The following is a 27,862-nucleotide window of genomic DNA, read 5'->3' as shown; positions in this document are numbered from 1 at the left end:
GGGCTTAAATTCCTTACTATTTTAGTAAATATCAAGAAGTTTATACTATTCAATAATTTTAAAAGTTTAATATTCAATTTTTTAGTCATTTTAACAATTATTGAACATAACTGAAGGTAAAGTGACTAGTTTAATGCGCGGCATTCAGCCTCTTAACACAGCAAACAGGCGTTAGTCTCTCTCTGTTTTCACTGGAGGTAACATCTTGCTTGAGACTCTCTTCAACTAAACGCTTTTTTTCTGTGTTTCCAAGCAAATTATTGGTCATTTTGAAATATATTTTACATATTGACAATATATAATGCAGTGCAGTATTGATTTAAAGAAAATAATCTTGAATTACACCAAGAGCTAAAATTTTATGGGTGAAATGGCGCCATGGGGTGACTTCTCTTCCACCCCAATGCCTTCTCTTTTTCCTTCTCCTCCACCCCCATTCTAAATCCCATCATCATCATCATCATCATCCAGGAGCCTTCTACATACACACCTTAAAGTAAGTGAACTTTTCTACCATTTTTGTTGAATTTAGGAAATTTTCGGTGAGCTGGAACCAATTACCCAAAAACCCATTGAAACAATGGTTTCGGTTAACGAACTTTTCGGTTAATGAACGACCTTCTGGAACGGATTGAGTTCGTTAACGGAGGGGTCACTGTATATATATATATATATATATATATATATATATATATATATATATATATATATATATATATATATATATATATATATATATATATATATATATATATATATATATATATATATATATATAATGGAATTATGGACAAGATAAATCTCAATAAAACCACACAAGAAAAGGGAAACACTGGAGCACCTTAGCTTTTGTCTTTATTCAAGACATCTTCAGAGGCAATTGGATTTACAGGGACTGAAAGAGGCTTATATACTTGATATATTTTTTGTCTTGTTTTTCTACCATTTATTCAATGTTAGTACAGGTGGAAACCGGGAACGGGGAAACCTGTGACGTTTGGTCGGGTCACTGGATGACGCCCTGCTCATGTGTGTCCAGGCCAAGCATATGAAAAACAAAATACAAATGTTCTCATCACACAGAATGCCTTCTCTGTACCTACAATAAGGATGATATGCAGTACATTTATCTGTCTACATTTGGACATGTAAGATCATGTATAACCCCAACAATAGAATTTTTTTCTACCAGTCATAATTCCATCTAAGAAACAAATTTATCTATCTCAATGAATAGTGGCCTTCATCACCAGTTAACCTGCCAATCTTGTTCAGTATAATTGAGCTGTGCGGACTGTTCCAGATACGTGTCATCCGAGCCTTTCAGTCCGGGGTTGAGGAACGTGTGGACTCAGAAGAACATGTCCGGCGTGGAGAGATGGGAGTCTATCAAAGGGGACTTGGAGAGTCCGAACTCGTCCGTGACTCCCCCTTCGACCTGTTCTCTGACCCCGAGGAGTGTTCGCTGCCTCAAGTCGAAGGAACCCGATAATGGAGTTGTCCTGATAAAGGTACTGTACTGTATTACATAAAGGAATGAAAAACATTAAGTCATGGATGTTTAATCCTTTGTTATTTTAGTGTAAATACTTTTAACCTGAATACTTTTTATTGCATAACTTTGATTTAGACATTTCTTAATCCAGTTTAATATAAACTGGACATCCAAGGATATTTTTTGTCCAAGAAATACAGAACCATAATTATGAGAAAAATCCTCATGTTGCTCAGGGAATTTCTTGAAAATGAAATTTATTCTTGGAAATCATAGAATTTTCCTTTCAGACCTCAAAACTAATGTAGTGCCATGCACTTTCCTATCTCAGCCTCATCTGTCTACCTCAGAATGGTCCTGAAGTTCCCCTTGCCCTATGTCAATATTGACCATAATCTGCTTCACAATTCTTTGAAAACCAATACCGTATATTTCGGCTTACAAGGCGACGGGGTGTATAAGACGGCCCCCAAAATTTCCATTTAAAAAGTAGCTTTTGGGCCCTATTCGCTGTATAAGACCGGTACCCCAAATGTGACACTTACCATTGGGAGCTTACTGACCCAGTAGTCCTTTACCAACCATCCCATTGACCAGTGCTGTTTACACATCCTTGGTTTTTTAAAATAAGGCCAATTCACTTCAAGTAATGGCATCAAATGTTACAGGTTGGTGTAGTGTAAACACTAGTGACTCACTTAAAAGTCTGTTATTTAACTTGAACTAATGTCGGTGTAGAATACAATTGTTTCATTTACTTGAGATGGATTTACCGATTTATTTGTTTATTTATAACATACTGTAATATATTAAACACACTAAGTATTTTCTTTAATTTATAAGCTTGCTTCAACCAGCTACAGTATTCTAATTCAATAGTGTTTCATTAGGATTTGAGTGAAAAAGATTACTATATATATATATATATATATATATATATATATATATATATATATATATATATATATATATATATATATATATATATATATATATATATATACTTCATTTTTAGTCCATATAACACGCGGACTTTGAACATATAATCAACGACCTCACCAGCAAGGAATCGAACCCTCGACCTACTGGGTGTGACTAGGGAACGCTTACCGGCTAGGCCACAAGGACACTAAAAGCAGTTCTAGACTCTGTTATATTTCACACAAAGCCTGTTCATCGAGCTGATGGCGCCGTGAACCTCATTGGGAAACTGCCCGTGCCTCTTATGTGGTGTCAGTAGCATTTTACCGAATCCAGCTGGTATGAAACGCGAGGTACATATATATACTTCATTTTTAGTCCATATAACACGCGGACTTTGAACATATAATCAACGACCTCACCAGCAAGGAATTGAACCCTCGACCTACTGGGTGTGACTAGGGAACGCTTACCGGCTAGGCCACAAGGACACTAAAAGCAGTTCTAGACTCTGTTTACCTTTTTAGTAATAAATAATAAATCAGACTAAAGTTAGGATAATATAATTGACATTGCTGGATTCCTTGTAAGACCAGGAATATTTTGAATATAATTGTCATATATTTTGCACAAAAGATAACATATTTACTCAAGAGTAAACATTATATCTAAAATTTGTATGTCTAATGCAAAATCTATGATGTTTATATTCAAAATGATCATCAAATTGTAAGAATTCCAGCAATGTAAATTATATTCTGGCCAGATAATTTGTATGAATTTTATGAGCTAAATAAAAAAATTATACTTCACCCGTGTAAAGGGGTACACCCACCGCGGAATGTGAGCATCCTGGGTTCTGGCAGGGCACCGCGTAAACGTGGAAACGCGGAATGTGGGACCACGTAAAGTGAGGGTTGACTGTACTTGTTTCGCGAAAAAGGGAGGCTACCATTATACCTGGTAGGTGAAGTTGACCAGAAATTTATGGTGATCATTAAGGACCAAACTCCAAATCCATGACGTGACTTCTGTTAATCATTCTCATCCTAAATTTACCACTGTCGGTAGTTTCAAGAATTAACGCAGTCATTTACTGAATATTCTTTGTAAAAAAATAAAATTTAAATTAATTATTTATAGGAGATAAGTATTATGATCAGTAAATATACAGATATGCATTACTGACCACCTCCGAACACAAGGACGGCTAAAAATAGCCACAGGCGGTCACAGTCAAGGTCACTTTCCCTTTCTTGTCACTGGCAAATGGGGGTGGGGGGGATGATGATAGCAGCTGTGTTCATTACCAGGGTATATTGTTCTTTTACGGTATGTTAGACTGGTTTATAATACGTTTTTATTATTTTAATATACTGGTAATCTTCATTTTAATCCAGCCTCCCAAACGTAAGTTTCAGTATAAAATAATTAGTGGTAGGACCTTGTGAGTGGTTTGCCATGTTTCCATCACCACTCTCGACACGCTAAACTGCAATATTTAAGAGGTAAGAATTTTATCTCTGGTGCTTAAGACGACCCCCTAACTTTGGGCTGATTTTTTTTCTTCAAATTCCGTCTTGTAGGCCGAGATATACAGTAACTGTTCAATGACCTCATTTGATTCTACAGTACATCCCTTACCCATACTGTGTGAGTTCCTGACACAAACTAACAGTCAAATGATTCATCCAATATTACAAATGCTTCCCTAACTTTTACAAAAATATTCTTTCCAACTTCCTTTAATGTATTTACCATCCAGATTTAATTATTTCTGCTTACATAAAAGCTATTTCTTTCTTGATTTTTTTTAAAATGTAATATTTTAAATCTGTACCCAATGCTGTTCCTGTCTGGCAACCTTGTTCTAGTACTGTATATTTACTTTCATTATCTTGTTTATATATTTTGATTATGGAGAAGCATTTAGAGTACTGACCAACAACTACATGAATTCTACTTTGGCCTAGATTGATTGATAGTAAAATAACTCTTTTTAAGTGCTGTCACAACGCTCTTAGAACAAACTGCTAGAGAGCATTGAGACAGCACCGAGTGTGCGCTCATTCAAGACAAGACTTGACCATCACTGGTGCAGGTAGAGATACATTCTGGAGCCATTTCATGCCCAGTACTTGTTAACAGTGCATAACAGATGTGACTGACCACCCAAGCGGCAAACAAGGCGATCAGTGGTTAAGAGGCTTAAAGTAAAAGTAAAAAGTTAAGTGGAAGATGGTACAGTTACTTCTACTGTGATTACGGGTACTGTCGTGCAAATTTTTCTCTACTTCCATCTTCTTGCAGGCAGTTTACTTTGATTAATTCAGAATTAGCAATTGTTGAAGCGGTTTGTGTCTTGAGGAAACACTGTATTTGTATGTATATACGTTGTTGCCTGTTACAGGTTCAAGAAGCAGACAGTCAGACAGAGAAGAGGGAGCTCACCATTCCACAGCTGGAGGTGAATAGTGTGCCTTTCTCCTCATCTATGTAAACAATGAGCCATGTTACACCCTAGAGGTGAACAGCGATCCATGTGGCTCCCCGGATGCCAGAAATCCGGACCACCCGAGAATCCCGACTTTTCGAAAACTATTTTTTTTTTTTAGCGGGCTTTTGTGTGTATGTGCGCATGCGTGAGCACCACAGCTGCACAGCGACAACAAGCGACCTCGTGGTCGCCACTTTAAAACGAGCAATCAAGCTGTGACAACATACAGTATATACTCGTCTATAACCCCCCTCGTTTATAGGTCGACCCTGATTTTTTGACCAAGAAATCGTTAATTCATGATATTCCTCGTTTATAGTTCGACCCACGTTTTTGAGGGTAAGGGAACAACAAAACCTTCAGTAAAAACACTACGTCCTATAAACCGAGGCTCGCCGTGCCTGAAACAAGAGTGCCGAAGGCAAATTGTTTACCATTTATTATTACGACACTTTACACTGAAACGCGGGTAGTTTCAACAAAAATATTGTATATTTCCATTCAAATATTTATCCAAGTCACTTATGAGGGAATATTATTGTAATACAGTTTCTTAACTAAACCATTCGAAAAGCGATTACGGTAACATCTTTTGAATGAAAGAAAGCGAAAGTCATTGTTTTCGTCACGATTTGATCCCACTTTCCACTGTAATACGTACGTAATTTCAGCAAAAATATTACATTTCCGTGAATGTATTATATCAAGCACAGTATGAGTAGAATATCATTGTAATATAACAGAATTTTAACAAAAACTATTAAAAAAACGAGTAACATCTCAAGAACATCGGAAGCTTAGGTAAAGTCTTTTGTTTTTGTCATGTATTTTATCCTATTTTACATTGAAATACATCACGTTTCAGCAAAACTACTATTTATTTCCGAGAATATATTCATTCAGGCGCAGTTTGGGTAAAATATACGTGTGATGTAATAATTTTTTAACTGAAAACGATTCAAAAAACACATACCCTCTAGCCCTGTTCAAGGAGAGGACTGGGAGAAGCTGCAGACGATGAAAAGGAAAATGATTTTGATGGATTTTAATGAAAATATTCAGAAATATGGTATCGTAGTATTTATTCAAGTCAATTAGGATAGAATATTATTGTAATACAACAGTTTTTTAACTGAAAACCATACGAAAAGCGATCACGGTAACATCTTTTGAACGAAAGAAAGCGAAAGTCATTGTTTTCGTCACGATTTTTCCCACTTTCCACTGTAATATATACGTCATTTCAGCAAAAATATTACATTTCCGTGAATGCATTATATCAAGCACAGTATGAATAGAATACCATTATAATATAACAATATTTTGAGTCCTACTCTTTCCATTTACAGAGTACTGTACAAGCCCATAATAATGGCTCCTAAAGTAGATAAACTTCGTTGTGTGAAGAGAAAGAAGAACACGTTGAAATTGAGTGACAAACTTGAAATAATTAAGAAACTAGAACGTGGTGTGAACAATACTGTTCTAATGGAAACATACGACATTGGAAAGTACACAATTTATGATATAAAAATGGCAAAGAATAAAATTCTAGAATTCACAGCTTTTTCATTAAAACTGCTCGTTTTGATAAATGAAGCATGCTATATTTGCAAATGAATAAACTATCAAAATGTACCTGTTCATCTCTTCTTTATTCCTCCTTAAATTTGAATTTTAAAAGTACTGCCTGAGAATCCGGACAATCCGAAAATCCGGACCAACCCAATCCCCAAGCAGCCCGGATTTTTGGACTTCTACTGTAGCTCCCTAGAGGTAAACAGTGACCCATGTGACACCCTGGTGGCAAACAGTGACTCATGTGACATCCTGGAAGTGAACAATGACCCATGTAAAATCCTAGGATACCAATTAGTGATAGTAAATGAAGTAAATATTTCTTTCCTGAATGTATTTCCCCTATAATATGACCATGTTATACTTGGTGCCAACAGATCTAGTGGGGAAGCAGTCCATCTAACCCATTTTCTTCACTACAGTATTTGTCTTTCAGTGTTTTATCATTACTGTAAGGTGGGGTAACTGGGCCACTGCAGGGGTAACTGGGCTCCTTTTTGGAAATGTTTTATTTTAAAGTCCTGATTTTTTTTTTCGGAATTCCAGTTTACTGCTATTAAAATGGCCTTTAAAATTTGAAGAAAAAATAAGCCACACATTTTCGAACTTAAAAACAAAATCTTTCCAAGAGGGGCCCAAATACCCCCACTTTATGGTATATTAGTATATTTTATGTTAGTGTATGTATAATACTGAACTTTTATAAGGAAAATTCATATATTTTTCCGGATGTTTTTAGATAGGGTGTAAAAATAATGAAATTTGAGATTGATGACCAATATATTTCTTAGTCATTTACAGTTTTTATTAAGAAAACTGTTCTTTAATTAATGTTGAAGTATATATACCGTAGAATCCCAGTTATCCAGTATCTGGGCAACCAACAGATTCAACTAACCAGCATGAAAATTAAATACCCTGTAATAATAAAAATGAAAATTCCTCCAAATCAGCTAGAATCGTTAGCTTGAATATCACGCGCAATGGCGATGATCTGTCATATTTCTTGCTATGATAAACAATAAAATCGATACATAGCACATATTTTATGTAAAAAAAAAAAAAGTTCCTTCCTCACTAACCATCCTCTGGGTTATGCGACACAGTGTGATACATGTGACTGCTGCACTGGCTGTGTGTATATGCTGTGATATCACATCGGGAGGGAGCACGGCCTAGCCCAGTAACCCACCACCTGAACACACAATCACTTCCCACATAAACTGTACACACCCATGCTTTTCATATTTCGTATTTTAGTTTTATATTACATTTTCTTCATTTCTAACTTTTATAGGTTCATTACAAGTAACAATATAGGAGGCGGCTGAGCTGGCAAGTCGGCGATATAGTTATATCCAAGGCCTTGGTTATAGCTTATTGCCTCCACACACGTTCACTTTTCACATATACACACCCATGCTCTTATTTTTTCTTATATTATAGTTTTATATTACATTTTCTTTATTTCTAAGCCACATTTGATTATTTAAATGATTTTTCAACAACTTTTATAGACTCTTTACAAGTAACAATATACAAGGCAGCTGGCAGGGTGAGTCAGAAACATAGGTATAGCCCACCCACCACCTCCACACACACTTGTTCACTTCCCACACATACACAGTGCACACCCATGCTTTTCATTTTTGTTATTCTTTATTTCTAAGCCACATCATTTATATATAGTAGAATAAGTGTTAAAGAAGTCCATTATTCCGAGACACGGATTTGCAGGTTAGCCTGTAGTAGGTATATAGACAGCTACTAAACAGGGAGGTACTACCGCCTGGGAAGATATTAGAAGCATAATGTGTTGTCTAATGGTAGACCCTGCTGCCATATGACATCACAAAAATTGTGACCAAGTCCCAGGTTGCTGTTCTGACTTTCTGCCTCATTTACACACAATTGCAGGGTCTCGATTGTTTCTCTTACTATTGACAACATAACATACATATATTGTTTCTCACTCTTGATCTTTTTTATTTGTTTATTTCTTTATGGATCTTTGTGAGGGTTAACTCTGTATATATATATATATATATATATATATATATATATATATATATATATATATATATATATATATATATATATATATATATATATATATATACAAAAAATGAATGTTCAATGAATTATTTATGGTGCATTAGGGTACTGGCCACTTCAGACACAAAGACAGGCTATAAATAGCCTTGTTATCTACCCCTACATCTCACCCTGAGCCAGAGGGAAGCGTCTTGGTAAATAACATTTGTTTGCTTATTTTCCATTTACTTGAAATAGATTTACCGAATTATTTGCGTGAGTAGCGATCGCTGGCAACTCGGGGGTATATAAACCAGTGCGAGGCGGGAGGAGTAAACCTCCCGTATCACCTTTCACCTTCGTTCTCAAATCGAGGGTGGGTTTAATTGAAGCCTACCGGTCACTCGGAGCCGGTGGATACCCAGCAGTTGTCAATATAGGAGTGATGGCGCTGATTCGGCATGATTAATCGGCTCCACTCTACCTCGTGGGCCGAGGACCCCAGACCCGCCACGTGTCGGAGTGTAACCGACCACAACAGAAGTTGTTAGAGGCGCCAGTGCTATACCCTTGGAGTTATGTTTCACAGTGTGGCTGTATGTGTTTGTTAATAATTACCCCATGTTGGTGTTTGTATCAGTATTAGTGTATTGAGAGTAAGGACAAGGAACTGGTCCTGCTATGTAATGTAATGTGACACCAGTAAGAGTGTAATATCTGGGTAATTGCTGTTGAATAAATAAGAAAATAAGTAAATAAGAAATACGGAGTCTGCAATAAGCCCAGGAGTTGAGCCTGGTACTTTGATTTTATATTAATAAACTTGTTCTTTGAGTATTTTAGGAGTATTCATTTCTTCCACAGTAGTTACCTTTATTTCCGTCCAAGTGACCCTGATATCAGAATTACACTACCCATGTGCCTAGACCATCGACATGCTACCAAAAAGAACTGAGGTTAGGTAGTACCCAAAATGAACTGAAGTAAGTAGAAAGTACAATTGAAAGAACTAAGACATGTTGTGGTTTCACCCTTCTTTCACCTTATCGATCTGGTCAATGAAAAACCTAACCCAATGCCTAGTCCACTCTGCCCGCTACCTAACGAGTTACTTACTGTCCAGAGGGGGTCTGGTGGCAGTGACCCTTAGAAATTAAGATTAGAGTTAAGTATTCCCCCTTAGAATTAGTGACCCCAGTCTGGCAGTATACTAGTATTATATCTTCTACTGTACCTACTCATTATTGGGGGTATATTTTGGTCTGTTAGGTGATGCATCTTTGGGGTTGTGGGATGAAACTAATTTTTCCCCTAAGTTATTTGTTTCAATATGTACGGTAGTTTTCTGGAACCTAACCCCTGTGATTATCAAGTATGCATAATAATGTTTCTTGGCATTGTAAAATAAATACATGTGTCTATAAGATGTTTCATTGTAGTTCCTAATATACCAAGATTAACATTGACATTATTCTGGTGGGTGTGTCACATAAGTAAGACAAATGCTGTAACTGTAGGAAAAACCAATGTATCCATAGACTGCTTCACTCATCTTGTGTTAAAAGCCAGGAAACATTAACATATTACTTTAAAATTTATTATGGTGGATTTGTTTCATAAATGGGAAAAACACTGTTATTGTAAACTGAAAATATCGTAAGGTGGACCTAACGATAAACTGCTTTCTTCACTGTCCGTGCTAATACAGTCAACCCTCACTTTACGCGGTCCCACATTCCGCGTTTCCATGTTTACGCGGTGCCCTGCCAGAACCCAGGATGCTCACATTCCGAGGTGCGTGTACCCCTTTACGCAGGTGAAGTATAATTTTTTTATTTAGCTCATAAAATTCATACCAATTATCCGGCCAGAATATAATTTACATTGCTGGAATTCTTACAATTTGATGATCATTTTGAATATAAACATAATAGATTTTGCATTAGACATACAAATTTTAGATATTATGTTTACTCTGAGTAAATATGTTATCTTTTGTGCAAAATATATGACATTTATATTCAAAATATTCCTGGTCTTACAAGAATCCAGCAATGTCAATTATATTATCCTAACTTTAGTTTGAGGTATTATTTATTACTATACCCTAAAATCTAGTGGTTTTCCTCCCAAAATTTCTCAGAGAGGGAAGAGCCAGCAAGTGTAGTGTGAGAAGAGGGGGAGGGAGTTGAGTCCATTATTTGAATGAACATTAACTTGGCGACTGTATTTCTCTATTTCTCTTAAGTATTAATTGTGTGCATGTACCATCATAAAATTAAGATGTTATTTTTACTAGAACATAGGTATTGTGTCGGAAAAAGTGGAGTTTGGGGGCCAGCCGGTCTCTATTTGATTTAATCCCATATGTTATGTTATTCACTTTACGCGTTTCTCACTTTCCGCGGTACCCTGTGGGTTGAATTAACCGCGTAAAGTGAGGGTTCACTGTACAATATTAACGTTACTTTTGGGTTAGGTAGGATATAAATTTTGGTGGGTTGGCCCGCAGAAAAATACCGAAATCATAATGCAGGCAGCCCATAACTGAGGAGAGGTTGCCCATGACTAAGGAAAGGTTGCCCATGACTAAGGAGAGGTTGCCAATGACTGAGGAAAGGTTGCCCAAGACTGAGGAAAGGTTGCCCATGACAGAGGAAAGGTTGCCCATGCCAGGTCTAAAACATCAGAAAAAGACATTGCTCAACTCAAGAGCCATATTGGTTGAAAATGTAAATTTACCAATACAGTACTTGTATTGATAAATAAATTGACACATATACAATAGATAAAACAGACTGAGCGAGGTATTGATAGATATACTGAAAGGCACATAAAGACAGACAGACAAATAACTCCTTTAGTTTACCTTACCATATGTGGTGGTGGTGCTGTGGTAGTGGTGTTATAGTGTTCATTGGAATTAAGTTCTAGAATGGCAGCTATTTGTCTCAGCCTGCAGTATCATTTTCAGTTGTGATGGTGCTGTTCAATTTCCCAGGGTTAACTCATCTGTAACAAACAAAAACATTTAATATGCACAACAGTTTATGATATAAATATTTCCATAAATTAATAGTCATTAAGTACAGAAATTGTTTGTTTTATGCAAGTTTGGTTTACGTGAACTTTCTTGGGACTGTAAATCTTGCGTGCTTGTCAGTTTTGCCTTAATATTCCCAGCTAAATTAGTGGTACATTAATACAGTACTGTAGTTTAAACAGACAGACAGGTAGAATCCCAGTTATCCAGCACCTACGGGGATTCAGAGGTGCCGGATTAACAGGTTTTCCCATTAGTTCAAACTCGCTCTTGGGATCCCCAATAAATCCTACAATGCCGACTTAGCAAATTCATACCTTAGAAAAAAAAATTTTTTTTATACTTATTAAGCTCTATATAAATAATGTGGCTTATAAATAAAGAAAATATAAAACAACACAGAGGTATAACTTTACATGCTGATTAAGGATCTGTTCACAGTTTAATAATTAAGGTAAATGGTATTAATTAATTACTTTTGGAATAAATAAAGATATTTAGAATATTTAAAAAGTCAATTACGCTGTGGCTGCAAGTCTTAAATCACCTTTATATACATTCTCGAAATACTATATAGATACTGACAGATATTGGTAAGCCATATGGATAGACATACAGTACATAGATTGACAGACTGACAAATATTTATTAATAAATAGACTGACAAATACTGTATAGATAAAACTGACTGAAACAGGTATTCATAGATAGATATTGGTAGATAATAGATAGATAAATTGATAGATATACTGAAAGGCACAGAAAGACAGACACACAAACATACATAAGCAGTTAGATCAGTGGTTCCCAACCTCTTCCATTCTGTGACCCCCAGACAAGATGTGATAACTACTGTTGTCCAAGCCTAAATCTTTCTTCGATGAAACAAACTAAACGTCACTGGATTTTTTTTTTTTTTTTACAGGAATTAGCCCACCCGGGCACGGGTCCAACGACCCACAACGGAGCCTGGGGGGCGGAAAAAAAAAGAACGGAAAGAAATTGTAAATATAGAAAAAAAGGTTATACAGTACTCTGACATTTTCTATTTTCACAATTTTCTGATGAAATATCCCATTAGTTTTTTTTTTTAACAAATCATGGTACAGTAGTTAGGTAGCAAATCCCAGAAGTTATGTCTTATGTACGCAAAGTTTAGTTGGGTATTAAAGAACTAATTTTAATTACTAAATGAAATTTTAGTTCAGTATTAAATACATACTTTTAATTATAACATTAATTTCTATTTAGTTACTGTAGTACGTACGGAAATAAATTTAAATTATAAATTAAATTATAATTGGGTATTAAATACTTATTTTGAAATAAATTTAATTATAGTTAGGTAGTAAATACAGACTATTAAGTACTAAATTAAATTCTAGTTAGTTACTGAAGTACATACAGAAATAATTTTAATTTTTAAATTAAATTATAGTTAGGTATTAAATCCTTAATATGAAATATTAATTTAAATTATAGTTAGGTAGTAAATACATACTTTTAAGTAAATTAAATTCGAGTTAGTTACTGTAGTACATACGGAAATAAGTTTAATTACTAAATTAAATTAGTTAGGTTTTAATTACTTAATTTATAATAGTAAATTAATTTATAGTTAGGTAGTAAATACATAATTTTAAGTACTAAATAAAATTGTAGGTAGGTATTAAATACATAATCTTTAGTACAGTACTAAAATAAATTATAATTAGGTAGTAACTAATTTAGATAAAAAAATTTTATGTAAATTAAAATAATGTATAGTTAGGTAGAAAATCACAATACAGCTGTAGTTATGTAGTGAATTACACCGTTTTTTTTTTTTTGTGAACTGATTGCATTATTAACCCTTAAACAGCACCAAGGATGATTGAGATAACACCCAATACAAAAGTAATTTTATACTATACTATACTGTATTGTGCAGAATTTTTTTCCATCATTTCTAACTTCTTTTGTTCAACTTGAATCTTTATTTTGACAAAAGCTGAATCTCCAAATCTTATGCAACTTTTGATTATTTGCAAGTTGAATGTTGATCATTGTTTCTTCCAATTGTTTATCTAACAATTGCTGCCGTGTGCTCCAAAATAATTTATTATTTTCTTCCTCTTCAATGGTTATATTTTTCCTGTTTGGTCGGTTATACCGTTTTTCATCAAATAATGATGTTTTCTCTTTATTATTCTGGGAGGAGGTTGAGGGGCTAGGTTGTAAATTTGGGTCATCGCCTCTGCTGGAGGCTCGCTCTGGTACAGGATTTGTGAAGCACAAATCTTGCCCTGGATTTGTAGAAGGCATGCTTTCAGCAAAGTAATTGTGGTACTCATCAATGAAATTGATTGATGGGTACACATCCACTTCAGCTGTTCTACTGATCGCCGAGGTCCATATCCCTCAGCATTGAAACTTGTAATGCGTATCCATGCTTGTTTCTTTAGTGCAACAAGCTTCCCACAAGTACTTTTATTTTTCAATATTCTCTCCTCTCCAATCAAATAAACTAAGAAATCCCGCTCTCTCTGTGATATGGGACTTGCCCGGGAGCCAGAAACCAAGCAAAGATAGAGTGTAGGAGGGCTGAAAAGGAGTTCCAAAGGCTGGTTGCACGCGAGGTCAAGTCAAACCCAAAGGCGTTTTACCGCTATGCAAAGTCGAAATTGAAAACGCGAGTAGGAGTATCAGACCTGAGGCTTGAAGATGGTAGTTACGCAGATTCTGACCAGGATAAAGCTGAGGCATTGAACAGCTTCTTTTCCTCAGTGTTCACAAGAGAGGATGCAACTAACCTTCCTGCGTTTGAGGACAGACGGTTCGACACAGCACTGACCCACATTGTGTTCACAGAAGAGGGTATTAGAAATAAACTGTCCAGGCTAAAGGTCCATAAGAGTCCTGGACCTGACATGGTGCATCCTAGAGTGCTAAGGGAGCTGTGCAACGAGCTTGCAGAGCCCCTGAAGATTCTGTTTTGTAAATGCCTGGATGAACAAATGGTCCCCAGTGAATGGAAAGTGGCTTATGTGAGTCCTATCTTCAAGAAGGGCGATAGGCACTCCACGAACAACTATAGACCGGTGAGCCTGACCAGCATAATATGTAAAGTACTTGAGAGTATTATCAGAGATGCAGCGATGGAACATCTACTACGAAACAACCTTGTAAAAGATTGCCAACACGGTTTTATGCCGGGGCGCTCTTGCTTGACACAATTGCTCAAGGTATTGGATATTTGGACCCATATTCTAGAACGGGGTGGTAATATCGACAATATTTACCTAGATTTTGCCAAGGCTTTCGACAGTGTACCCCACGAAAGGCTGAAAATCAAACTGGAAGGGTACGGAATTCGGGGAAATGTCCTAGCGTGGATAGAAGACTTTCTACATGACCGCAAGCAATGTGTGGTGATTAATGGCACGAAATCGTCATCTGTACCTGTAACAAGTGGGGTACCGCAGGGTAGTGTATTGGGCCCGCTGTTGTTTGTTTGTTTCATAAATGATATGCCTGACGTTGTACACTCCTCCATACAAATGTTTGCCGATGACGCCAAGTTATTTCGGGAAATTAAGAACCAAGCGGACTGTGAAGAGCTGCAGAAGGACCTCTGTGGGCTCCAGGAATGGTCGAAGGAATGGCTGCTGAGATTCAATGTCACGAAGTGTAAGAGGATGCACCTGGGGCGTACCAACGGTAAGGAGGCGTACCATATGTCCCAACGGGATGAAGAAAATGTACTAGTTGAGACTGTGTGTGAGAAGGACCTAGGTGTGTATGTTGACAATGAGCTGAAGTTCTCGGGCCATTGTGAGAAGAAGGTAAATCAGGCAAATAAATTATTGGGTCTTATAAGAAGGTCGTTCAGATATCTAGACGGTCCGTCCCTCGTGACGATCTTCAGGAGTGAAGTGCTTCCCCATCTGGAGTACTGTCACCCCATCTGGTCCCCGAGATATGCTAGGGACTGTCAGTTGGTTGAAAATGTTCAAAGGAGGGCCACCAAGCTGGTGCCTGCACTTCGGCATCTCAGCTACCCTGCGAGATTGGAGCGCCTGAACTTGCCTAGCTTATACTACAGACGGGCAAGGGGGGACCTAGTTGAGGTTTATAAGCATCTCAGGGGGCACTACTCAGTTGAGTGTCCTTACTTGGAGCTGGCGGACGCTCGCCCCACAAGGGGTCACAGCTCAAGATTGAAGAAGCCGCAAGTCCGGAAAACCGTGAGGGCAAACTTTTTCGGAGTGAGGGTTGTAAACTCTTGGAACAATCTACCAGAAAGTGTTGTGACGGCACCGAGTGTGAGCTCTTTCAAGAGAGGACTTGACCAACACTGGAGCGGGTTCAGGTACATTCAGGAGCCGGTGCATGCCCGGTATTTGCCAACAGTGCGTGACAGAGACGTGACCGATCGCCCGGGCGGCTAGCGAGCCGACCTTTTGGTGAAGAATATAAAGGAAAAGAGTCGTGACCGATCGCCCAAGCGGCTAACAAGCCGATCAGTGGCGAAGAGGATAAAAGTAAAAGTAGGGAGACTTTGAAGGTAAACATATCCCTGACGAGAGCTGCTACAATACTAAACATGGCGCCAACAAAGGTAAACAAACACCCATAATGCATCAGCGAAGGAGACAGTATTACCAGACCTAAATAAAATCATCCCGCACTAAGTGGAAGAGGTTCGAGCATTTAAAAATGCCGCTTGATGGAACAATACCTTCGAAAAGATTCTTCGTTGGAAGGGGTAGATGTTGTTTAATAATATGGCCGTTAATTTTCTTAGGATCGGGTTAGGTTAGGTTATATCGAGATTAGGTTAAGAGTAAAATCAAGACCTCACTCGCGGGCCAAATTCTCAGTACGCATGCACAGTGAACCGCATCGCGCGACACAATACTCACCAAACTTAAACCAACACTATTAGTTCTGGTCAGTTTATCTCCGCCGTCATGAATATAGATTGTGATGCACGAACTGAGACCCGGAGCCGAGTTAGTATCTATAACGTAATGATACTTAACCTCGATACAACCTAACTTAACCAAACCTAGATACAACCTAGCCTAACGAACCCTAACCCCGACATAAACCTAACCTCGATACAACCGAACCTAACCTAGATACAAAATTCCCGTTAACGCCAAATCCTTCGTTCGACCTTGTAAGACACACCGAGGCGAGACGCTATCTTGATGCAGCCTGGGTGGAGGTTATCTTGGCACGGCCGTGTGTGTTAGAGAGTGGGAGAAAGTTTACTGTGTGTAATAATAATAATAATAATAATTAACGGTTTATTGAAAGAGCTTGGCAGCCAGAAGGCTGAAAATATACAGTTACATATTTGGGGAATGGGTTACGAATTACAAATAATATACAAGTGACATAAGTGACACAAATAAGACATATAGTAACTTAGATGTATAGTAACTTAGATGGGGATCAGCTCAAACTACAGTTCATTTCAACATAGTGACAGTGTAGGGAGCAGTGTTTACTGGGAGTGAATACACTGATTTATTACATGTTATTGATAATTTTTACAATGGTTGGGACTGGGCTGTTCTTATAGCGATCAGTTCGTGCACGTATGGGCTGGATGCGGTTGTGGTGTCGAACAGCAATTCTCGGACAGGGGATCTCAGGTGGTAGTAGGGGCCGGTGTCGGGGATGGTGTAGAAGCTTCTTACCAAATTTGCAGATGAGGCCGTGGTGATGGTCAGTGAGAGTCGAAAGGGTCAGTGTGTTGAGCGCTTCTTGATATGTGGTGTAGGAAGGGGAGAGAATAATCTTGCATGCCCTCTTTTGCACTTTTTCTAGGTGTTTACGTTGTGTGGCATTTAGAGAGGAAGACCAGGTGGGGGAGGCATAGGTGAGCTTGGGAAGTATGAATGTTGTGTATACACTGAGGAGCTCGTGTGCGGGAACTCCGAGGGACTTGAGTCGGCGGAGGAGGTGGAGACGGAAACTGGAGGATTTGACAACTTCACTGACGTGTGGTTTCCAATTTAGTTTGTTGTCTATGGTGACGCCGAGGAGCTTCGTGGAATCTACAACCTGGAGTGTGTTCGGACCTAGGGTAATGGAAGGAGGTGGGACAATGTCGGAGGAGAGGTTGATGTGCATAACCATGGTCTTGGTATGGTTGATGGTGACATGGTTGTTGGTGGCCCAGTTTTGGAGACTGTTCAATAAATCCTGAAGGGCGGTATAGTTGGGAGGAGAATTGTTGACGCTGATCCCAATGGTGGAGTCGTCGACATATTTCCAGCGAGCAGGGGTTTCTCTTAGGGCATCATTGATGAGCATAAGGAAGCAGAGTGGTCCCATCTTGGTGCCTTGGGGGACGCCACAGGTGAGTGACTGAAAGGTGGAGACAGCCCCTCGGAAGCGTACAGCTTGGCGTCGGTCACTGAGGAAGTCTGTAAGCCATGGTATGAGATTTCTCCGAAGCCCGAGGTCAATAGCTTTGTTTATGATTATATTGTGGTCGACTAGGTCGAACGCTTTAGTGAAATCAATGAAGGCGACAGCTACAGACGTTTTTCGTTTCTCGAGATGGCGGTATATGTAATCGAGAAAGCTGACAAGACAGTGAGTGGTGGAGGAAGTTTTCATGTTGCCAAATTGCTGAGGGTCTACGACTCCTGCAATATCAGCATAAGCCCAGTCAAACACAAAACTTTCACAGATTAGGCTGGGTATTGGGGTGATTGCAATAGGTCGTAGCTGATTTAAGGATTGTGGGCTGGTTGACTTGGGCACTGGTGATACATAAGAGGTCTTCCAGTCAGCTGGGCATCTGGCTTGACTGAGAGAAGCATTGATGATGGAGCAGAGGGGTTTAGCAAGCTCCGGGGAGAACTCCTTGAATAGTTTCATTGGTAAGTCAATGGGGGTGGTAGAGCGTTTTAATTTTAGTTTGTCCAGGCGTTTTGCTACGTCAAATTCCTCTACTAAGTCAGTGGGAAGGGGGCTGGTAGGTAAGCAGGGAGAGTGGTTGTGTCAAGCCGTGGGAGCGTCTGGCATATAGTAGCGAAATGGTTATTTGTTTGCTCAGCTGCGTCAACATTAGTGAGATGGCTGAGGAAGGGGAGGGGATGTGTCATATTGTTTAGTCCACAGAGTTCTTTAAGCTTACCATACCATTGACTGATGTTGGTCTGCTTCAGGTGTTGTAATTTGGTTGGGTAGTGGGACTTCTTTGCAGTGCGTATTTCGCGGATGACTCTGTTGCGAAGTGACCTGTAGCGGATGTGGTCATTGAGATGAAAGGCTCTGTCTCTCTGTTGCATGAGTCTTTTGATCCGAGGTGTGTTCCAGGGCAAGTCAGCTGGGTGAGATCTGACGGACTTCTCGGGGAAGAAGTGGTGGTGAGCTTCGGTGGTGGTGTTGGTATAATTTATCCATTTGGTTTCCACGTCATCCACGCTGAGTACTTCAGTCCAGGGATAGTGAACTATCCACTGTCCAAAGAGGCGTACTGCAGAGTCAGTAATCGGCCTGTAGGTCTTGATGTAGGGTCTCTGTACTTGAGTGGGAGTGGCAGCAGGGGACCAGAGCACTGATAAGTGTGTGCTACACCCGATTGGAGGCAGTGGTTGAGGAGGTTGGTACTGGTCCGCTAAGTCAGTTAAGATAAGGTCAAGGGTGTTTTGACCGTGTGTGGGGAAGGTCACGACTTGTGATAGTGATAGCTGGTCCTGTGTGTGTGGATGGTGACCCCACTTCTGCCTCTCTCTCTCAGACCCCCCTACCTGGAGGTTATGTTAGGATGGTCAATCTTTAGGTATAATTGAAGTGCCTAATCTTCATGTGCTCTACTGACTTAATTATCTTGATGTTGTATATATGATGAATTTAATATGGATAAGTATATTACATGCAATAAAGCTCACCAAGGTTTTATTTTAGAGTAATAAGATAAATTAGAATATAATTGATATCATACGTCATTATTCTAACATCAACAATGATTTATACGATAGAGAATTAAAAATGATTAAATTTGGCGGTATGGGCACCTTGATAGCCACAACCAGAGTTGCCAACTTAGCGACTTTGTAGCTAGATCTAGAGCTTTTTGTTTTTTTCTAGCGACATTTTAGAGCGATTTGCGACTTGTCGCAAATCTAAAGATATCCACAGAAATCTAGCGACTTTCTGGATACTTTTGGACTGTCCATGAAAACTCAGTTTTCCTAATTTCGAGCCATAATATATAGCAACGGGGTTACAGGGACAATGCATTTGAACGGGTTGAACTCATAAAACAACTTGGTCAACGCTTACCTGACAACATTCGTGTGCTGCAGTCTATTTCTTTTCTGAGTGCCGATGAATGCTTGAAGCCTATTAAATCAGATCTATTTGGTTTGGCACACTTATTTACAGAAGATTCCAGCACCCTTACCAAGATTGATTTCCAGTGGAAAAAACTGCATCACACAATCTGGACAGAAACATCTAACACCCTAAAATTGTGGTCAGAAGTGGCAAATTACAGAGATGCGACCGGTGAAAACCCTTACCATGATCTGGCTGAAATTGCACTCGCTGCCTTATCTCTTCCGCATTCAAACGCAGATGTAGAGCGCACATTTAGTAATATGAACTTTGTGAAATCAAAATTGCGCAACAAAATGAAACTATGGACATTAAAGACAATTCTTACAATAAAGTATGGGTTAAAAAGACAGAACACCTGTTGTGCAAGTTATGAACTTCCTAGTGATATTTTAAGAAAGATAGGGACTGTGGAGGCATACAGTTACAAGAGAACCTGAACCAAGCACTTCACATGCTTCCAGCTCTACAGTTGTTCACACTACGAAGAGGACTGGGATGCAATTACTATTGAATAATAGGTAAGTGTGCACATTAAACTTTAAAAAAATAATATTTTTATTTTTACACAATGCATTTTATTTATACTCCGTCCATTATAGTCGGCATTATGAAAATATTATTTGCATCAAATTACTTCACACCTCCTCACACCCGACTCTCACACCCTCTCTCACACCCGACTCACCCTCTCACTCCGACTCTCACACCCTCTCTCTCACCCGCTCACCCTCTCTCACACCCTCTCTCTGCCCCTCTCCACCCTCTCTCACACCCTCTCACACCCCTCTCTCGACTCTCACACCCTCTCTCACCCGGACTCACACCCTCTCTCACACCCCCTCTCCACCCGACTCTCACACCCTCTCACACCCGACTCTCACACCCGACTCTCCACCTCTCTCACCCGACTCTCACACCTCTCTCACCCGACTCTCACACCCTCTCTCCACCTCTCACACCCGACTCTCACACCCGCTCTCACCCCTGCTCTCACCCCTCTCTCACCCGGCCTCCACCCTCCTCTCACACCTGACTCTCACAGACAGGTCACCGAGGTCAGGTCTTAAATAACTGAGGGGGTTGGCTTGGCTTAGTGAGTTGACCCCCGCTCCGTGGTGTATGGCGGCGCTGGTGACCTAGACCACGAGGCATACACTGGGGAGTGGTGGGTGGCTACTAGGGAAAATCACTACGGACCTCTGAGTAGTTTCTCTCACCTAGTCACTCCTAAACACTGCGCTGTACAACAATATATATATAGAAAGAACATAGTGAGTTTTTATCGTGAGTGTGAGATGTCCGTCCGTTTGTGTGCCCATAATAACAACTGGCCACACAAGTTGTAATAATTATAAAATGTAATTATAATTGTCTTTTATATTATTAAATTAACCTAAAATTTAGTTATAAAAAAAATATTGTGTGTTCGTTAATATTTTCAACATAGACCTTCATCCCTACCCACTCTGCGCCTGTCGGCCACTCCGTCAGTTCCACTCCAACAGCCGCAGGAGGAGGTCAGACAACCGTAGGAGGATAACAGACGGCCTTATTCCACCCATTATTCCCTACATATAACCTGTAAGTATACTCTGCCGTTATTAAATATCTATAATAACTCATACCAACCTCGCCATCACATACCAACACGGGCCATCACATACCAACACGGGCCATCACATACCAACACGGGCCATCACATACCAACACGGGCCATCACATACCAACACGGGCCATCACATACCAACACGGGCCATCACATACCAACACGGGCCATCAACACGGCCATCACATACCAACACGGGCCATCACATACCAACCCGGGCCATCACATACCAACCCCGCCATCACATACCAACACGGCCATCACATACCAACACGGGCCATCACATACCAACACGGCCATTATACCAACACGGGCCATCACATACCAACACGGCCATCAACAACACCGGGCCATCACATCAACCCCGCCATCACATACCAACACGGGCCATCACATACCAACACGGCCATCACATACCAACACGGGCCATCACATACAAACTAACTAAGAATAAAAGTTGATTTATTAATTTTTTTAAATTCTATCTTATATTAACGTAGATAATTTAGCAGGTTTAATTGAATTGTTATAATTTTGAGGATAATTTAGCAGGTTTAATTGAATTGCTTATAATTTTGAGGATAATTTATAGGTTTAATTGAATTGCTTATAATTTTGAGGATAATTTAGCAGGTTTAATTGAATTGCTTATAATTTTGAGGATAATTTAGCAGGTTTAATTGAATTGCTTATAATTTTGAGGATAATTGCAGGTTTAATTGAATTGCTTATAATTTTGAGGATAATTTAGCAGGTTAATTGAATTGCTTATAATTTTGAGGATAATTAATACCAGGAGACGAGTTAACAAGATCGTCCAGACAAGGTTCTTAAGACCCCTTATTTGATAGGCCTAGTTGGTATTTGATAGGCCTAGTTGATTGTCTCCTTGAAACCACGTGAAGAAATTAAATTAATAAGATATAAACCAAAAGTAAATATTGATTAATTATTATTATTTTTGTCGATAATTCTGGTTTAATTTAATTCTAGTAGGTATAATTATTAAGTAAATTAATATCAGTTAAATTATTTAAGAGTTATGAGTTAAATTATTGGATTATTTATAAATTGTTATTTTATGCCAATGGGTAATTAATAAGTTAAATAGGTGTTAATTAGGCTATATATTTTGATGTTTAGACAAATATATTTTGTTTCTGTGGTAGATGGGTATTTATGGTATGGCCACTTGTACTAGTAGTTGCGGTTATGCCCACTTGTACTAGTAGCTATGGCTATAATACTTTCACTAGTAATATGTAATATGGCCACTTGTACTAGTAAGCTATGGCCAGGTTGCTGTAATTAGTAGTTGCATGCTACCAGCTAGTAGTAGTTATGGCCGTAATACTTGTACTAGTAGCATTATGGCCATGGCCACTTGTACTAGTAGCTATGGCCTTGGCCACCTTTACTAGTAGCTATAGCCATAGCCACTTGTACTAGCCTTTATAGCCGCAGCCACTTGTACTAGTAGCTATGGCCATAGCCCTTATACTAGTAACTATAGCCGCCACTTGTACTATTAACTATAGCCATAACCCACTTGTACTAATAATATATTGTCAGCCACTTATGCTATGCTATAGCCATAGCCCTTATACTAACTATATTGTAACCACTTATACTAATAACTATAGCCATAGCCACTTAATATATGTGTATAGCCACTTGTACTAATAACTATATGCATAGCCACTTGTACTAATAGCTATAATACCCATAACCTTTCACTGTAGCCACTAGTAGCTATGGCAGCCGCCAGCACTAGTAACTATAATACATACACTTATTATGCTAATAGCTATGGCCATGGCCACTTATACCTAATAACTATGGCCAAGCCACTTGTACTAATAACTATGGCCATAGCCACTTGTACTAGTAATGCTATAGCCATGGCCACTTATGCTAATGCTTCTATGAGCCGCTTAACACTATAGCTATAGCCATAATATATGCTAATGTATGTGCATACTATACTAATAGCTATAATATGACCACTTGTACTAGTAACTATAGACAACCACTTGTACTAGTAACATAATAGCCCACTGTACTAATAGCTATATACATAGCCACTTGTACTAATAGCTATATCCATGGCCTTATCTAATGCTTCTGTGCATAGCCATGTACTAATATTATAATATATTATACTAATGATAGCCATGGCCACTAATACTAGTAACTATAGCCATAGCCACCTAGCACTAGTAACTAGCCACAGCCACTTGTACTAGTAGCTATGTGCATAGCCACTTATTATAAGACTATAGCCATAACCCACTTACATGGCTTGCAACCACTTATAGTAACTATAGCCATGGCCACTTGTACTAGTAGCTTTGTTATAGCCACTTATGCAATAACTATAGCCATGGCCACTTGTACTAAACTATAGCCATAGCCACTGTACTATGCTTTATGGCCATAGCCACTTATACTAATGGTATAGCCATAGCCATGCTAGTAGCTATAATATAGCCACTTATTACAATATGTAGCCATGTGCTATAGCGATGTGCCACTTGCATAGCGCCAGCCGCCAGCTTTAATGCTATAGCCATAGCCACTCATGCCTAGTAACTATAGCCATAGCCGCCAGCTGTAGCTATAGCCATAGCCACTTGTACTAGTAGCTTGGCATGCTACACTTATTGCTCAATGCTTATATGCATAGCCTGTACTAGTAACTATATGCAGCCACTGTACTAATGCTTCTGGCCATAGCCATTTGTACTGAAATAGCTATGTACAGCCACTTCAATAACATGTATAGCCGCAACGCCTATTACTAATGTATAGCCATAGCCACTTGTGCTAAATAACTATGGCCGCAGCCGCAATGCTAGTAACTATGTGCATGACGCCAACGTAGCTATGTGTAGCCACTTATTATAGCCATAGCCACTAACATGCTATTAATATGGCCATAGCCACTTGTACTAGTAGCTATGTGCATAGCCACTTGTACTAATGTATATGCATATTACTTGTGCTAGTAACTATGGCCATAGCCACTTGTACTAGTAACTATAGCCATAGCCACTTATGCTATTAACTATAGCCATAACCACTTATTACTAGCAACTATATTACATGGCACTTGTACTAATAGCTATAGCCATAGCCACTTGTACTAATGCTATAGCCGCCTTGCTATTAACTATGACTATAGCCATAGCCACTTGTACTAATAGCTATAATACATAGCCACTTGTACTAATAACTATATGTCATAGCAACTTATACTAGTAGCTATAGCCATAGCCACATGTACTAATGCTTATAGCCATAGCCACTTGTACTAGTAACTATAGCCATAGCCACTTGTACTAGTAGCTATAATGGCCATAGTACTAATAATATAGCCATAGCCTTGAAGATGAGAAAATATGGGGTTAAAATGCTATTAAATACCAATTAAACTATTAAAAACTAACCTGACCTGACCTAACATAAGAATGGAGAAACTGCAGCAGGCCTATTGGCCATACTGGACAGTCCCGTTTACACCCTATTGCTCATATATCCATCAACCCTGTGTTTGAAGCTATCCAGCGTATTCGAGTTAATGATGATATTTGGTAACTTGTTCCACTCGTCTACTACTCAATGTTTACCTATTTCGCCTAAATCTAAATTTGTCTAATTTAAAACCATTGTTACGAGTTCGCTCCTGGTTGGATAGTTTGAGTACTGTAATGTCACCTTTGTTCAGCCTGACTTCCATTAATCCTCTATCATATCGCCTCTCACGCTACGTCTCTTGAGGGTGTAAATTAAGATGCTTTAACCTGTCTCTGTACTCAAGGTTCCTAATGCCCTGGATTAGTCTTGTCATTCTCCTCTGAATTCTTTCCAAAGATTCTATATCCATTCTGTAATACGGTGACCAGAATTGAATTCGTAATCCAGGTGTGGTCTCTGGCAAGATACAGTTTTAGGATGACCTTGCGTCTTGTAACTAACACTCCTTTGTATGAACCCAAGTACTTTATAAAACATAAGAAAATAAGAGTCTGCAATAGGCGGTTGGCCTGTGCATGGAGCTCTGTCGAGAGTTACTACCACTCTCTATCATCCATGAATCTATCCAGCCTTCTTTTGGAAACTTTCCAGAGTTCCCGCACTTACTACAAAGTTGCTAAGCTTGTTCCACTCGTCCACCACCCTATTTGTAGAACCAGTTTCTTCCTATCCTCCTAAACTAAACTTATCCAACTTGAATCCGTTGCTCCGAGTCCTATCCTGCTTGGATATTATAAGAACATCTATATCCCTTTATTGATTCTTTTCACACTTAAATACTTCTATCATATCTCCCCGCCTCTTCGTCTTTCTTGGGAATGCAAGTTAAGTTTCTTTAACCTATCCTGATATGGAAGTTTCTAAGTCGGAATCATTTTGTCATTCTTCGCTGCACCGACTCCAGTGAATTGATATCCATTCTATAATGGGGCACCAGAACTGAACCGCATAATCGAGGTGCGGCCTAACTAACGTAAGATATAGTTGCAATAAGACCTCTGCACTCTTGTTACTACACTTCTAGATAAAAACCCAATACTCTGTTTACCTTATTTCGAACATAAACGCACTGTTTTTTCTGGGCCGTAGGTCCCTCCTTACCCCAGGTCTCTTTCACAAGTCGACTTCTCTAGGTTGATGTTGTTAGGCTGTATACATTGACAGTATTGTTCTTCCAATATTAAATGCTGCACTTGCTGGTGTTGAATTTCATTTGCCATTTTCAGACCACCCTGCAGTTTATTTAGATCCTCCTGTAATGCATTTGCATCCTGCCCTGAATTAATTTGCCGCCCTATTTTGGTGTCATCCGCAAACTTGCTTATGTCTGCTGATCCCAGTATCTAAATCGTTTATGTAGATTATGAACAAGAGTGGGCCTTGTACTGACCTGGGGAACCTTACTGGTTACACTGCTCATTTAACACCATCTCGCTGACCCTCTGCGTTCTATCAGTGAGCCATGATTTTATCAATTAAACTTTCCCCTCGGTACCATAGACTTAATTTTCTCAAAGCCTCTGATGCGGTACTCTGTCAAATGCTTTGCTAAAGTCTAAGTAAATAACATCGTAATTTCGTCATTATCTACTACCTCGAACTTTCCTAAAATCGTTAGCAGATTTGTTAGACAAGATTTTCCTTTGTAAACATGTTGAGTCGTAGATTAATTTGCTTTTCTCTAGATCGATCGGATGCTATCTTATAATTGATTCAAAAATTTCCCCTACTGACGTCAAACTGATCGGCGTAATTTGACGCTGATGCTCTGTCTCCCTTTTGAATATGGGTACTACATTTGCCTGTTTCACAAGTCTGCCACAACTCAGTGTCTAATGATTTTGTAAATAAATTTACGAGGTCCCTAATCTGTTCCCTACGATTTCAGATTTGCCCGAGGCCTTTAGTTTATTAAACTGCCCATCCTGTGCAAGGTATGAAGCGCAGAAGCGTTTAAGCAACAGGAAGTATAAAAGTTCATACTTGCTTTATATTTCACTTTTACATTAGGGCGTAAAAGCCTGAAGGGTCATAGGTTCTGTCAAGTTATATAAAATTAGAGAGAATGATGAGTGTGGCCGGGGAAAGTTCGGTACATTTATCTGTTTATGGCAAAGAGTGGCAGGTCCCTAAGTGCCAGGCCTGTGACGAGGAGGAGGGATATCTGGTCTGGGGAAGAGGTGTTAATGTTTCTTCAGGGACCTATAGGAGGAGGTCATAGGGCAAGTGAGAGGTGTGAGAGTCAGGTTGGCCACAAACAGTGCGGTGGGCTCAGGGTTGCCTGACCGCCATCCCACCGGTGCCTCTTTGCCTAGGCTTGATCCTCATATAAAAGCTGTTGAGATAGTCAGGGATTGATATTCTTTGTAATGGCGGTTGTCGTCACGGTTACAGCGTCATAGTGGCATAGTGTGATGCTACCCCGTTATTTCAGGTGTGTCAATTTTCGTTTAGATGCCTCTCGTTTGTGTGCGTGTATGCGAGATTTGAGATGATTCAGGGAGAGGGCGAGTGGCTTCAGTATCTTCTTCTTGTGTAGCTTCTTTAAGGCCGATCAGCAGTGTCACAGGCAGTTATTCCTATATGACGGGATCAAAAGAAACTTGACCGCGGATGTCATCAGTTTGTTCCTGGCCAGCAGCAGCAGCTGGGGTGTGGGCGGCAGGGGGAGGGGCGGGAGGGTAATTTGGGCCTCGCTAGAAAGCGCGAAGTGCTGTCATGATTATAAGGAGGTTCCGGCGTTCGGTGCGGGCATAGGTGCTTCCCCTCATGAATGCCCGCGAGGGGCTATGCTTTCAGCAT

General features: G+C 39.2%; 1 protein-coding gene and 1 long non-coding RNA gene across 6 annotated transcripts in view; one reads left to right on the top strand and one right to left on the bottom strand.

Moving 5' to 3' along the window:
• LOC121871103 (plasma membrane calcium-transporting ATPase 3-like) overlaps positions 1-6,305 on the top strand; it is a 135,387-nt gene extending 129,082 nt beyond the window's left edge. The window contains exons 21-23 of one of the 2 annotated variants that reach the window (XM_042373251.1): positions 1,304-1,511; positions 4,827-4,883; positions 6,263-6,305. In XM_042373251.1, the coding sequence (XP_042229185.1) occupies positions 1,304-1,511; positions 4,827-4,883; positions 6,263-6,295 (298 nt within the window). In that variant the 3' untranslated portion in view covers positions 6,296-6,305. Of the gene's footprint in view, positions 1-1,303; positions 1,512-4,826; positions 5,059-6,262 lie in introns of those variants that run through there. The other variant, XM_042373252.1, reaches the window with a different exon arrangement.
• LOC121871104 lies at positions 1,389-14,411 on the bottom strand. 4 transcript variants are annotated; one of them, XR_006089828.1, is made up of 3 exons: positions 14,361-14,411; positions 11,400-11,537; positions 1,389-1,502 (listed from the first exon to the last, which is right to left on the bottom strand). It is a non-coding gene; the product is annotated as an uncharacterized LOC121871104 (long non-coding RNA). The 4 variants fall into 4 exon arrangements; XR_006089826.1 differs by lacking the exon at positions 14,361-14,411 and adding an exon at positions 13,487-14,188; XR_006089827.1 differs by lacking the exon at positions 14,361-14,411 and adding an exon at positions 12,353-12,537.
• Between the last annotated feature and the right edge of the window lie 13,451 nt (positions 14,412-27,862).

The sequence above is a fragment of the Homarus americanus genome, unplaced genomic scaffold (assembly GCF_018991925.1).
Source record: "Homarus americanus isolate GMGI-L3 unplaced genomic scaffold, GMGI_Hamer_2.0 scaffold52512, whole genome shotgun sequence".
Classification (NCBI taxonomy): Eukaryota; Metazoa; Arthropoda; class Malacostraca; order Decapoda; family Nephropidae; genus Homarus; species Homarus americanus.
The sequence above is the reverse complement of the archived record's forward strand: the minus strand, read 5'-3'. Positions and strand labels throughout refer to the sequence as shown.